This window comes from Eublepharis macularius, chromosome 5 (genome assembly GCF_028583425.1).
Source record: "Eublepharis macularius isolate TG4126 chromosome 5, MPM_Emac_v1.0, whole genome shotgun sequence".
NCBI lineage: Eukaryota > Metazoa > Chordata > Lepidosauria > Squamata > Eublepharidae > Eublepharis > Eublepharis macularius.
Window position 1 is genome coordinate 26933731 of NC_072794.1, and position 14034 is coordinate 26947764.

The following is a 14034-nucleotide window of genomic DNA, read 5'->3' on the forward strand; positions in this document are numbered from 1 at the left end:
TGGCATAAAGTCCACCCTCCATATCAACCATTTTCTCCAGGGGAACTGATCTCTGTAATCTGGAAATCAGTTGTAATTAAGGGAGACTTCCAGGAAGCACCTGCCAATCCCGCTGGATTCCCGGAACCTCCTGCCTGCGTAGGAAGCGCCAACATCCGGCTTGGTTTGGGAGCTTCAGTATTCCGTAAACCAGACTAGCCCCTGTCAGTCAAGACGGTGCCGCCTGACCCGTTTTCTTTTTGAGGCCACGCGTTCCCAATACGCAATGATCGTGTTGCAATTGGGCGCCCGGCCCTAGGCGCCGCCTCTCCGCCCCTCGCGGGGAAACAGGCGGCACAGGAGGCGGTCCCCGGCAGAGACGGCTGGGAAATGAGCTCACCGAGCCGACGGGCCATCGCGAAGCGGAGAGCTCCGTTGTCGCCGCGCTTGCAAGTGCTTCCTTGTTTGTTCGCGCTCTCCTGCGACGGGGAAGGCTCCGTGGGCCATGGTGTGTTGGCGGCGGGCTGCCGTGGTTTGGCTGTGCTGCTGCCTCTGTTTGCTCTGGCTGGGCGCCCAGGCAGCCGCCGGGCAGGCGAGGCCTTGGGAGCGCGGAGGAGGCGCTGCCGGCTCAGCTCTGCTGGGGAACCGTCGCTTCGAGGGGTTGCAGAAGCACCTGGGCACGGTGAGCGCCCTTTCCAGGCGGTACTGGCGGCTCCTGGCCTGCCGGTTGTGGCAAGAGGAGTGTGACGGGTCGGAGGAGGAAGAGGAGGAGGGCGATGAAGAAGAGGGCGTGGTGGCGATAGAGGAAGAGGAAGGCAAGGGCAAGACCGACCTGGGAAAGCAAGGTAAGAAGAGCGGGTCTTTTTTTTTTGCCTCTCCTTTTCACGTGACTGCTTATGCACACATTATCCTTTTAGAGAGAAGGAGCAAGGAGGAGATTCAGGCTGCTTTACAGCATTTGAATGAGCCTACTAGGGAATATGAGAGAGACTGGTTGACTCTTTGTGGTCTAACCGATCACTAAGGCCTGGTGTACACCTGCCGGAGAACCAGTGGCTTTAATTCTGAAATGGTGGAATGGGCTGTACCTCTTCAGTGAGTGAGTGGGGAGAGTCTCACTTTTGGATGCTAATATGGTTTGCAAACAACAATTTAGCCCTGTCCAGCACCCCTGTGTGGTCCATTCTAGTGCCCTGAGCTCTGCTGACCTGCTGGTTTAGACCAGGCCCAATCCGTAGTTAGAGGCTATATGTTACGCATGCCTTCTTCCTCTTTTGTTTTGGTTCAGAATGGCCAGTCTGTTGCAGCAGAATAAAACAGGAGGCCAGTAGCACTAACCAACATTTCTCCTAGCATAAGATTTTGTGAGTCAGAGCTCACTTCATGAGGCACACAGCTTGGAGAGTGCAGTTATTTAGAACAGTTTTACAATGTTGACTCCTACTGTGCAGCATGTTTTGCGCGGTACTTTCCCCATGCCTTTTATACACCACATTGGGTATTTCAATAGAAAGCTGATGACGAATCGAACGAGAACAGACCTGCAGAAATGGACCTAGGCGTTACAAACTGCAACCCCATTGAACTTTAGAGTGCAGTGAACCCACACTTTAAACTTTAGAAGAACAACTGACCTCATTTATTATAGGGCTTAACCATGATGCTTGTTTAGTTACAGTTGCAACTGATGGTTTGGAAGACCCCTTGAGTGCTGTTTTTTATGAAAGAATGAGAAATTTTATAAACGAGGGTCAACTCCAGTCCTGTCCTAACTTCAATTTACCTTGCCTTTCCCATGCCACCCATAAGCTAGCTTCATCTTCATTCTTACAGCGCCATCCCAGAGTTACAAGTCCATCGAAATGAATGGGATTAGAAAGAAGTAGCTTTGTTTATGATGTCACTGTGTTATGCGGTAGAATGTAGTGATAGACTCTTGAAGTGGTACACAGGATTGTGATACTTCAGGTGGAGAATATCACTTTTCAGTGCTCCTTCATGTGAAAAGCCACACCTTTCTGCAACTAGAAAGCTAGCTTAGGAGGTAGAACTGGTCTAGCTTGGCCCTACCCTTCATGTTCTGGATATCTGCTTGCAAGGTTTTTTTTTTTAACTCAAGGAGCATTCAAACTATGGTTCCATCACATCTTCAGTACAAAGCGGTATAGTCTTCCTTCTGTTGCATGCATAAACTAAGCTACTTTTTATGCCCCATGTAATTGCAATAATTGCTTAGGTGGGAGAAAATTGGTTAGACAGAAAGAAAGTGTATAAAGAAAAGAGTCGGCGGAAGTTTTTCAGTAGATGAATTAGAGGGATATCCCTTTATCTCAGTGTTGCATTGGCTATTAAAAATACCAGGTAGTTCAGAGTAATACCAGAAGATTCAAAAGCACCACAGTCCTATGTAGAAGTAAATCCCATTGAGCTAAATGGGTTTTACGCCCACAGAAATGTGCATAGGACTGCAGCCACGAGGAAACAAGCCTCTCTGCTCTCTAGATCACACAGAGGGAAAAGGCAACAGCTAGAATAGCCATAAGAACTCTTGATTGCTTGGGCCACATGGCTCTTCTGAGCAGAGCTTGGGGGCAGCCTGACCCTACTTGGGAGGAGAGTAAGGGGTTTCCGTTTCATTTTTAATATTTGTTTATTAAATTATTTTGTATTTTTTTCATCATTGTTACCCTCCTTGCATCCTAAGATGGCGGGGGGGGGAAACGTTGGGATATAAAAATAAATAAGACCATAAGAAGAGCCCCATAGGATTAGACCAGTGATCCTTCTAGTCCAGTATCCTGTTTTACGCAGTGGCAAACCAGTTACTATGGGGGGGGGGCAGCAACAGGGCAGAGAGGTGCCAGGCTTCTCTCGTTGCTGCCTCAGAGCACTGGATTTCAGAGATTCACTTAACTCACGATGGCAAGTAGCCGCCAGTAGACCTGTTCTCCATTAATCTGTTTAAAGTGCCCTTCAGAGGTCTTCAAGTTCATGGCTATCACTATATCCATTGGCATTGAATTCCACATTTTAATCACTCATTGAGTAACGAAACATTCCTTTTCCTGAGTCTATTTTTTTTGTCTGTCCTGCATCTGAAATAAATACCAGTTTTGCAAGATTTACGAGGGTGAGGGAGAGAGGAAGATGTGGGACCAGTCTTGATTCATGAGTGAAAGGATGGCTTGCATCTGTCTTTTTCAACATTGATTTTTTTTCTAGGGTGGCATATGCCCATGGTGAGTGAGATCCTCTCCAGCTGGTACTGCAGCTTTGGCAAATGTTGTGTGACAGGAGACTGCAGGGTGACCAACAACATCACAGGTAAAGGATACTCTCTGGCAGGGGTCATTTCGTAGAAAAAGAACTGCAGGAACTCATTAGCATAACTCATTAACATATGCCACACCCCTTGATCAGGCCAAAATGGCCAAGATTCAGCTGCTGTCAGATGGGGGAGTGTTCCCCCACCTGGCAGTGGCCCGATCAGGGCCTTTTTGCCCCCAATCCAGGCCAAAACAGGCCCAAAATGGCTCAAAATGGCCTGGATTGGGTTGGTGTGGGGCAGGGAAGGGGTCCCCTACCAGGCACCGATCCAATCCTGGCAGTTTTGGTCCTGATCCCAGCTGAAAAGGGCCCCAAATGGCCAAAAATGGCCGTTTGGGCCCCGTTTGGGCCCAGATCACGGCTGAAACAGCCTGGAACAGATCAGTGCTGGGTAGGGGAGGGTTCCCCTACCTGGCACTGACCAGATCCCAAGGATAACAGAAACAGGAGAGTCCTGACAAAAGTTAGCAAGCAAGAGAATTCAAGACCACCTAACAACAACCACTTCAACACAATCTTATGTAAACATTAATATAATTATTGCAGTAAACAAATTGCCAGTACTTGTGCAGTTCATACAGTATACTTATTCAATAACCGTTCATATTTCAATATATTTATACAGTCTTTGTTGCAAGACCCATAAAGTGCTAAGTGCTCGTATAAGGACTGATTAGTCGTCCACAGCCATATAACTTCCAGTTATGAATCTGTAAGCAGGGAAATTTCATCCAATAAATCAAGATAAATGGCCACGGAAGCACTATAGGTCATGAAGCACGCAGAAAACAATATCCATCTTGATGGAAAAACCAGTGAAGAGTCCCGTCTCTGGAATCCCTTTTTCAAAGATGGTATATACACTCACGTTCCCTTCATCCACTTTTGACCTTGTGCAAAATACAAACAATTAAACTTCACAATATCACAACATACACATCCATTCACAACAATGTAACCATTGCACAAGACTCATAATTACTCACTTGCAATTAGATCATCAATTACATAACGACAGATGCTGTACCGAGCGAAGGCTGCATAACAATACAGTTACAAGCAGTCAGTATGTACTCAGTTACAATTTACAATCCATTACAGCTGGCAATCACAAGAGGGAGTAACCCTTAAAGGGAAATTGACCTGGGATGCAATCATTACAGGAAACATGAGAAGTCAGAGGCGATGTTTAAACCATTTGGTATTACAGTATTCAATTTGTAAATCCAGAAGGTCTCCCTTCTGAGTAAGTCAGCATTAATAGCATCAGGAAAACGTTGCATCGAAACATAAAGGATCGTGTATTTGAGGTCCAATTCCCTGTCCCCTTTCTAAATAATGGGCAACCATGGGAGCTTCCATCATTTTATTTCTCAAACGTGAGAGATGTTCCAATATACACAGTTTTATGGACCTATTAGTTTTGCCAATATACAGCATGGAACACGGACACTGAATCAAATATACCACATTATGGGTGTTGCAATTCGTAAATCTATTAAGCGGAGGAAGTCCCAAGCGTAGTCGTTCATTAGACTTCATAGTCCGTTGGCACACCCGGCAGTCGCCGCAATTAAAATGTCCAACAAGTAAGGTATTTCCCGATGCTATAGGGCTTTCCAGAAAATTTTGAGCGATGCTAATACGCAGGTATTGTTATGCAGCCTTCGCTCAGTACAGCGAAGGCTGCATTCTCTTGCTTACTGACCAGATCTCAGCAGTTCTGGCCCCAATCCCGGCAGAAAATGGCCCAAATGGCCAAAAGTGGCCGTTTTGGGCCATTTGGGCCAGGATTGGGGCTGAAAAGGACCAAATCTGGTCGGAGCCGAGCAGGGGAACCCTCCCCTGCTCGGCCCTGACCTGGTCCAGGTCCCTTTGGCCCCAGTCTGGGCCAAAAATGGCCATTTTGGGCCCATTTTGGCAAGGATTGGGGCAGAAACGGCTGAGACTGTGTCCATGCCAGGTGGGGGAAGCTTCCCTCTCCCGGCACCAACCCGATCCAAGCCATTTTGGCCCCGGTCTGGTTGTTTCGGCCCCAATCGAGGCCAAAACGACCGGGATCGTGTCAGTGCCGGGTGGGGGACGCTTCCCCCACCCAGCACTGACCCAATCCGGGCCTTCCTCCCCCATATGATGCTGTCCTAGGTAGTCAGGCTGCAGCCCTAAGAACGGTTCCATGGGAGTAAGCCCCATTTAATAAAATAGCTATGTAAACCTGCTTAGGATAGTTCCCATAATGAGGTTTCTCCCATGACCATGAAGAATATAGCTAAAGTTTATTGTAACTAAGATCTGTCAGAATCAGTGGTGCAAGTTAGTTGCAGGTAATTTATTCCATTGCTTTCAACTTAGCTAACTTGAATTGAGCCAACAAGAAAGTAGAGATTCTCAGGGCTCAAATCCCATCAAGGGCTAGCACATTTATTACAGCTGGGCACAAATCCCTTTTGTGTGTGCCAAGTCCTCCAGTAAAGAAAAGTAACATTAGACAAAACTGTATCTGCATGTTCTGTGCATGCGTATGCGCGCGCGCACACACACACACACACATCTGCAACAATACAAGCTGGGTTCTGCAGCTTGTATGAATTATGTACATTTAACATGCAGCCTACATTTGTGATTTTGCTCAATTTATTCTGCTTCTGTCACTGGGAGAGGCAAGAAGCTTGCCCTGTGCCCATGGCTTGCAGCCTGTACCTTTGGACAAACCAGCCAACAAGTCTAGGCCCAGCCCAAGATGTAATTTTGACTTGTTTGTCTGCTTACTGGTTTGTTTATGTTGTGGTTTCTTCTCTGTTGTAAGCTGCTTTGCCCCCCCCCCCCGCCCCGGGAGAAAAGCAGAGCATAAATATTTAAATTGAAATAGTAGTGTGACCCCTCCCCCAGGATATCATATTCAGCCCTTCTTCTGATATCTATTATTTCATCTGGCATTACCTACATCAATAAAACATAGCTTCTTCTCCATAAGGACTAGAAACTTGCATTTAAAAATTAGATTTTTAGGAAGGTCAGGGGAAGGGCAACAGCCAATACCATACTTTAGGGCTTCCTCCCTTCGTTTTGGCATCATTCACGCAGCCCTGATTTTTGTGAATGTTTTAACAATGATGGCCTTTCTTCGCTGCATGTGTCCTCTCTCCACTCCAGATTGACGTGTGCTGCATTTCTCTTCCTCTTTTGGGCAGGACTGGAGCAGGATCTTAACAGGCGGCTTCATGGACAACACTTGGCAAAAGATGTTGTTCTGAAAGCAGTTCAAGGCTTCTTGGAGACCCCCCAGCCAGAAAAGGCACTGGCCCTTTCCTTCCATGGCTGGTCTGGTACTGGCAAGAACTTTGTGGCCCGGATAATAGCAGAACACCTTTACCAAGATGGCCTCAAGAGTGAATGCGTCAAAGTCTTCATCTCGCTCTTCCACTTCCCCCATCCAAAATACGTAGACTTGTACAAGGTAAAATGTTGCCTTTGTCAGAAACAAATCAACAGGGATGCCAGGAAAGCTAGAGGGGGACCCATGTTGAGAGAGAAGCTTCTTAACATTTTGCAGTTGTATCTTAGAACGATAGTAGAGCCTTAGCCTTCCCCCCTCTAATACAATATAACCACCTTCACTTCCTCATGCATATTTTTTAAAAATCTGCAATGCTGTTATCCTGTCTGGTCTCTTGGCATAGAGCAAGCTTTAAATGTTAGATTAATACCCACTTTAAAAATAGTACTCAACAAGTAGGAGACCTGCCCGCACTCATGGGAGAAAGGATGTTCTATTCTCCCTTCCTCTGCTGGTCCTTGTGGCTCCACTATGAACAATGTTTATTGAAATGTCCTTGAAATTGATTGTACTAACTCGCACTGTGTAATACGCATTGAGTAAGTAAAAAAGGCAAAGGATAAATGATGTAAATAAATAAATTTGGCCTGATTGGAAGGGGGATCTGGGCTGGGAGCAGAAAGCATGCTGGACAAACTTTCTTCTCCAAGCTTTCTTCTTTCCCCACCATGTGGGAACACACTTTTTACTCCAAGCTTAAGCAGACAGACAGACAGGCGCACACACACACACGATAACCTGGCCTGCGGTGGTAGAGGAGGCTTGGAAGAGAAAGTGTCAGGACTGGTCAACTTTGACCAGAATGCCATTGAGATCTCGCAACACTCATCAGATCTCATTTGCCGTTTTCTGTTTGAGTAGCACATCACTTTTCTGTTTTGGGTTTTTGGAAATCCCAATATTTTTTTTTTAATGTTTCAGGATATTTATACAAATCTGGGCATCTCATGTTTGCAGAAACTTCTCTTGCTGTGCCTGGCCCAATGCACAGTTTTTTTGATCTGCGCTCCAAGGCTTTGTTCAGAATTAAATATATAGATCGGGTCTTTCTGTCTATTGCTTCCTGCTTTGTGACTCTCACCATTCCCATCTGTCTGCTCAGGCCCAACTAGCAAAGCAGATCAGCGAGACAGTGCAGTTATGTCATCAGTCGCTGTTCATCTTTGATGAGGTGGAGAAACTTCATGATGGCCTCCTTGATGCCATCAAACCCTACATGGATCACTACGACAGTGTTGATACAGTGGATTATCGGCGGTCCATCTTTTTGTTCCTGAGGTAAATTTTTTTGTCAAAGGATAAGGTCATAGAAGGGGTTAGATGTCTGACAGCTCTAGGAGCAGCAGCTTCTTGACTGAAATCAAGAGACAATTATAACATCTATTAAAGTAAAAAACAAACAAACTTGCTAAGTAATAAAATTACATATACCAGCAACATACAAATATACTTATGGACATACGGATTTCCAGGCAAATCCTTATTGTGTATAAATCTTTTATCTTGTAATGGTTAATAATATTACCATAAAAGAAGATATTAAATAGCAGCGGCAGTTTTAAGAAAATAATGACACAATGGGTTAGAGCATGTGGAAAATTTCTGCTAATTAGAAGGGAGATTTTTTGGTAGTTTTCCCCTTCTGCTTCATACTTGCAGCTTCTCACTTAGACTGTTTCGAGAGGTACCTTGTCCCCCAGGGGTAGCATTTCTGGGATCATTTGCAGCTATGAGTGATTCCGCACACGTTGGATAATGCACTTCCAATCCTCTTTATAGATAATTTGGAACGGATTTTTGTGTGTGGAACAAAAAATCCACCTCAAACGATTGATAAAGTGCATTGAAAGTGCATTATCCAACATGTGCGGAATCAGCCTATAAAAGAAGAGGAGCTGACAGAAATCAGCAGCAGAGATTCAGTATAGAATCCAAACTCATGTGAATTGTGAAAGTCTGACTATTTAATGGATTGGACCTTGTGGATCCATTCCACTAGTGCAAGAGACTTCTCCTGACATAAGGTGACTTCCTGCCACAAGAGCCTGTTTCCGCAGGGTAAGACACTCATTACAAGGGAAGGCATCCCTGTTAGTGTAACAGATCCATGGGATCGAACCCAGAGTTCCCATACATGTAATTTTTATAATAGACGAAGGGGTTGGGTTGGTGAATTTTGAGTAAATTGTGTTGTATAAGCATTTTTGTTCTTCTGGAATCTCTCTTGCTTCCTTTGTATTTTGGGAAATACGGGAAGACAAGCAAATTCCCATAGTTTTGTGTTGGATTTCACATTCCGGAAAAACAGAATAGAACAATTTCCTGGTTTGGCTTGCTTGGTTTCCTTACACACGCGCACACACCCTTGTCCCAGCACCTCAACCTTTGATATTGGCAGGATCCCTGCCAAGTCTCTTGCTCTTTTTCTGCTTTTTGAATGGAATTGGAGCAGGGCCAAGTCTTACCAACAGCCTTTCAGCAGACACAGAGCTAGGACATATCAATATGTACCAAACCTTGATCCACACCTTCACCAGAGTGCAGAGCAGGGTTGCCCAAATATTTTTTGCTCAAGCCTCAGGAGCCTTCCTTCTCCCCTTGCCTGGTGGAAACCTGATACCCCTTCACTTGTTCTTCCACAGTGATGGCAGTTCATTTTCCTGAACCCAGTTCACAACCTGTTGGAATTGGAATGGCAATGTGGTGTGTTAAAAGGAGAATGCCAGGAGTAGATGACTAAAGTGGCTTTAGGGAAGCCCTCAGTACACCCAGTGGTAAAGGGTGGATAGTAACACTCATTTGCTTTACAAAGTTGCTGTACCACCTTTGTAACTAGGTAGCTTTGTTTATTTATTTAGTAGACTGTTTCTTTTCTCCTGCCCCTCTCTTGCTTCCTAGAGCGGTCAGGTGCCCGACTGAAATCTTAGCATAGGGTGTGCCTCTTGCACTTAGGATGAGAGGTAGAGAGGGGAAAGCAGTTGGCAAGGCAATATTGCTCATGGCATGGGATGGGGAACAGGGCATTGTGAGCAGAAAGATGGGTGATATTTTCATAGGCACCAGGCTCCTACTCTTCTCCTCTGTTATGCCTTCAGGTTGGCAGGTAATGAGGACCTTGCTTCAGTGCTCAGCCCTCAGTCTGGGCATTTGGTCTTCTTTTATTGTTTGGTGAGGAAACCAAGAGAAGTTGCTTGTTAAGGTGCCACTGGGCCCTCTCTCCCCCATTCTATTTTGATTTGATGTAGTTTCTTTTGTCCAGCGGTAGTTCAATCCTGGAGAGGCAGCATAATTTTTTTTAAAAAACAAGTAAGAAATAAATTTACTCTTTAACCTCTGGTTTTCAGTAACACGGGTGGCAACATCATCAACGAAGTGGCCTTAGACTTTTGGCGGTCTGGTCATGCCCGAGAGGAAATCACCCTGGAGTACTTGGAACGCTACCTGAGGACGGAGCTTCTGGACTCAACAGGTGAGGTGGTCTGCAGGATTTCGTCAGGCTCTGTCGCAGTCCTGGCTTTTGGAGAGCAGAAGGCTGCTTCTCACTTTGCCAAGAGAAAAGAAGTCACACACACACAGCATTGTGGCTCTGGTTGAAGGTGCTCATGTGAAGCGTATGTATTAAATTCCTGCTTCACACATGCCACTTTAAATATATGCACATTATGCTTGACAGCATGCCAGGAGTGGCTGGGGTTCCCTGTCAGGCAAACACGGCTCTGTTGCCACATAAGATGTGAACTGGCCAGTAGCACAGAGGACATGAGGCACTTGTTACCACAGCCCAGGGCTTTTTTTCAGCTGGAACGCGGTGGAATGGAGTTCCGGCACCTCTTAAAAATGATCACATGGCTGGTGGCCCCGCCCCCTGATCGCCAGACAGAGGGGAGTTTAGATTGGCCTCTGTGCTGGTGCAGAGGGCAATCTAAACTCCCCTCTGTCTGGAGATCAGGGGGCGGGACCACCAGCCATGTGACCATTTTCGCCGAGGGCAATTTAAACTTTAAAAAAAACCCTCCTTGTTCCAGCTGACCCAAAGTGACATCATTGTGTGGTCCTGAGTTCCACCACTGAGTTCCACCACCTCTTTGCCCAGAAAAAAAGCCCTGCCACAGCCAACATATAAAGCAGCTCCAAATATGTAAGCCTATTTGATCACATTCATCTCTTATTTGCCATAGCTTTACTTCTCCTTTCCTTCCCATTTCCCTCCCCAATATTTCTTACTGTCGAAATATAGACTTGTAAGCCACTTGGGGCAGAGGATCCATGTCTTTTGCTGACATGGCTCTAGAATGTAGCTCATAGATTAAGAGTGCTGTAAAAATGGCAACTTTCCAACTCAGGAAAGCAACAGCAACCAAATGCCACCAACCATCTTTTCTGAAGCTTTTGATTGAAGTCTGTGAGAAGCAAAAACTGCAACACCATAGACTTCCCCCAGAGCCCACTGTTATTTGGGGCTGTCAAAGTACATCCAGTGGAGGACCGGATCAGATTCAAGGTTTTGGTATTAACCTATAAAGCCCTATGCGGACTGGGACCGGTGTATCTGTGGGACCGCCTCTCCCTATATGAGCCCCAGAGGACGCTTCGATCCAGCGACAAACAGCTGTTAATGGTCCCTGGCCCCAGGGAGGCCCGCCTAGCATCGACCAGGACCTTTTCAGTCCTGGCTCCAACCTGGTGGAACGCTCTGTCTAAAGAGACTAGGGCCTGGCTGGATTTGTTATCCTTCCGCCAGACCTGCAAGATGGAGCTGTTCCGCCAGGTGTATGGTTGACGCTGGTTGGGCCTCCCCACTAGCTGACTAGAGGAAAACATGCCCCCCCATCCAGCCTGTTAAATACTTTGGAGATGGTTGGGTGGTGGTTATTGGAGAAGTCTGCTGCTGTGTGTTTTAAATATTTGTGGTTTTATTGGTTTTAAAGTTACCTGTATTTTAAATTACTATACTGATTGTAATCCGCCCTGAGCCTGCTGATGTGGGGAGGGTGGAATATAAATTGCATTAAATAAATAAATGAAGTATGGAAAAATAGCATTAGAACATCAAATTTGGATTCTTTGGAAAGGAGTAAAATATAGATAGCCTCTATCACGTGTACTTTGTGCTATTTTCAGATGAGGGTTCTGCCCACAACAGCCTTCTGGAAGAGAACCTCATTGACTTCCTGGTACCTTTCCTACCCCTGGAGTTTCGCCATGTGAAGCTGTGTGCTCGGGATGCCTTCCTGGCCCGAGGCCTTCAGGTCACTGAAGAGGCACTGGACGAGGTTGCAGGGATGATGGTGTTTGTCCCCAAAGAGGAGAAGCTCTTCTCCGCTCAAGGTTGCAAATCGGTCTCCCAGCGCATAAACTACTTCCTGCCCTGATAATGTCTGGGTTTGACTGCTGCAGTGCAACCAGTTCCACTTCTTCTTGCACAACGGGTAGCTAACATGCATTGCGCTGTGTCTGGATATTAGATCCCCCAATGATGGGGGCCTGCCAGGCTGGAAGAAACCAATTCGAGTGGCTGTCTGTTACAAGATGCTACTGATGAACTTTCATCAGGGAAAAAAGTGGTTTTCAACAAATAGACAACCACGTAGCTGGAATCTACATAAACGGCGCTATTAAAGAAACGGGGACAGGTACGTCATTGAAAGATCACAGACTTGTTACGGTGGGCCATCCCTTCTCAATTGCTGCACAAGGGGTGCAGGTTGGTCTTGAAGGAAAAACTCTTAAGAGGAACAAGATTTGGCTAGAACGTCGTCGTTTTTTGGATGACTTTATCCGAAGACTGAAATAGTTTCCTGTCTGCTGTTTCAGAAACTAGGTGGGACTAGAATATTTGCTAGCAATGCCACAGGCATTGTATGGTGGCCATCAGCTAAGACTAAGGTGGCCTGTTCCCTTTTGATGACTTGATACTCATTTTTTAAAATAGGATTCACTTTCTTAATCTGATGTTAGGGCTTTGTGGGGGAGGTGTTTTGCAATCAAGTCCAGGGAAGTTGTGGCGATTTGCTTATATGAGCACATGCTGCTGCCGCCGCCTTATGCCGTCAGATGATTGATCTATCAAGGTCAGTATTGTCTACTATGACTGGTGGCAGCTCTCCAGGGTCTCAGGTATCACCTACTCCATAATGCTTTTCTCTGGAGATGCCAGAGACTGAACATGGTAGAGCATCTGCTCTACCACTGAGCCATGCCCTCTCCCACTGTCCTTTCCAGCGTACATAAATGCCATAAGGAACTCACACAGACAGTGGATTTAAAATTGGAGTGCCATGCTAATGTGGTCACAATACGTACAAGCAATTGGTGTCCAAAGTCAAAATTGCATGCCCTGGTACAACGATGCATTTCCAACCCAGCACTGTGCTTGGCCATGAATGTTGAGCAATAAGCATACAATTACTACAATAAAGCAAACTCTGTTTACATGAACCGGTGTCTGCCGTTATTTCACACCTGCATCTTTGTAAACAGAAATTTGGCAGTCACCGATTTCTGTTGAAACTGGAAACGTGGCTAAACTTTGCATCTGTGAATGATTACTTGTCCCAGTCTAGACAGACTGAAGAGGCAATACAGCTGCACTCTGCGTGCATCTGTCAAGCCATCAGCTGTTAGCAGAAGGCCTACACTCATGCAGAAGCTAAATAAGCAATAGACTAAGGCCTCAGATTATGCAGAACCTCTAAATACAACACCCCTCTAACCTCCTCCTTTTTGGTAATACTATAGAGCATCTTAACGTTGAGATAGCTTGGCCTTAGGGTTTTAGAACATTTTAAGCTGGCCCTGCTCACAGCACAGAATCAAGCAAGTGGCTACACAACTTTGCGTGTGACAATTGATCTGGGCAGGGCTATAGACATGCAGACCCTCTACAGACTTACGGCATTTCTACTCTGCTTTTCTCCCCAAAGAAACCCAAAGCAGCTGCCCAAAATTTCCAGGACAACACTAGCAACATTCAGAGAAAACACATCCTGGACAGGCTTAAGCACCTGCAAGCAGGGAAGAAAACAAGCACAGCAGTAATGAGCTGCTCCTAGCAAGATCTTCCAAACTTCCTTGCAGGGATCTAGTAGGACTGGAGGCAGCCAGGCTACTTTCAAAAGTAGGACACAGGGATCGTATCACCCAGGTGCTAAAAGATCTACACTGGCTGCCTGTCTCTTTCCAGGCCTAATTCACAGTACTGGGTCTTACCTTTAAGAACTTAAATGATTTGGGGCCAAGCTACTTAGATCGTCTCTTTGCATACTATCCAGCTTGCTAGTTGCAATACGCCTCCCAGCCCTGCTCTCTGTGCAGGTGTTGGCCAGAGACTGCTTTTTCCAGGGGTGGCAACTCATCTGTGCAATGCCCCTCCCTTACTCTCTTCTATGAGC

General features: G+C 45.9%; 1 protein-coding gene across 1 annotated transcript; it reads left to right on the plus strand.

Moving 5' to 3' along the window:
- The first annotated feature begins 264 nt into the window (after nucleotides 1-264).
- TOR3A (torsin family 3 member A) lies at nucleotides 265-13075 on the plus strand. Its single transcript, XM_054981912.1, has 6 exons — nucleotides 265-824; nucleotides 3202-3303; nucleotides 6498-6763; nucleotides 7746-7921; nucleotides 9988-10112; nucleotides 11765-13075. Exons 1-6 carry the CDS (start codon nucleotides 485-487, stop codon nucleotides 12013-12015), a joined length of 1260 nt encoding a protein of 419 aa, XP_054837887.1. The 5' UTR covers nucleotides 265-484; the 3' UTR covers nucleotides 12016-13075.
- The last annotated feature ends 959 nt before the right edge of the window (nucleotides 13076-14034 follow it).

Excerpts from the sequence above, each read along its gene's own strand:
- TOR3A (XM_054981912.1), top strand. The coding sequence starts at position 485 with ATGGTGTGTTGGCGGCGGGCTGCCGTGGTTTGGCTGTGCTGCTGCCTC. Across the intron at positions 3,304-6,497 it reads GGTGACCAACAACATCACAG|GACTGGAGCAGGATCTTAAC; the intron begins GTAAAGGATACT and ends TCTTTTGGGCAG. Across the intron at positions 10,113-11,764 it reads GGAGCTTCTGGACTCAACAG|ATGAGGGTTCTGCCCACAAC; the intron begins GTGAGGTGGTCT and ends TGCTATTTTCAG.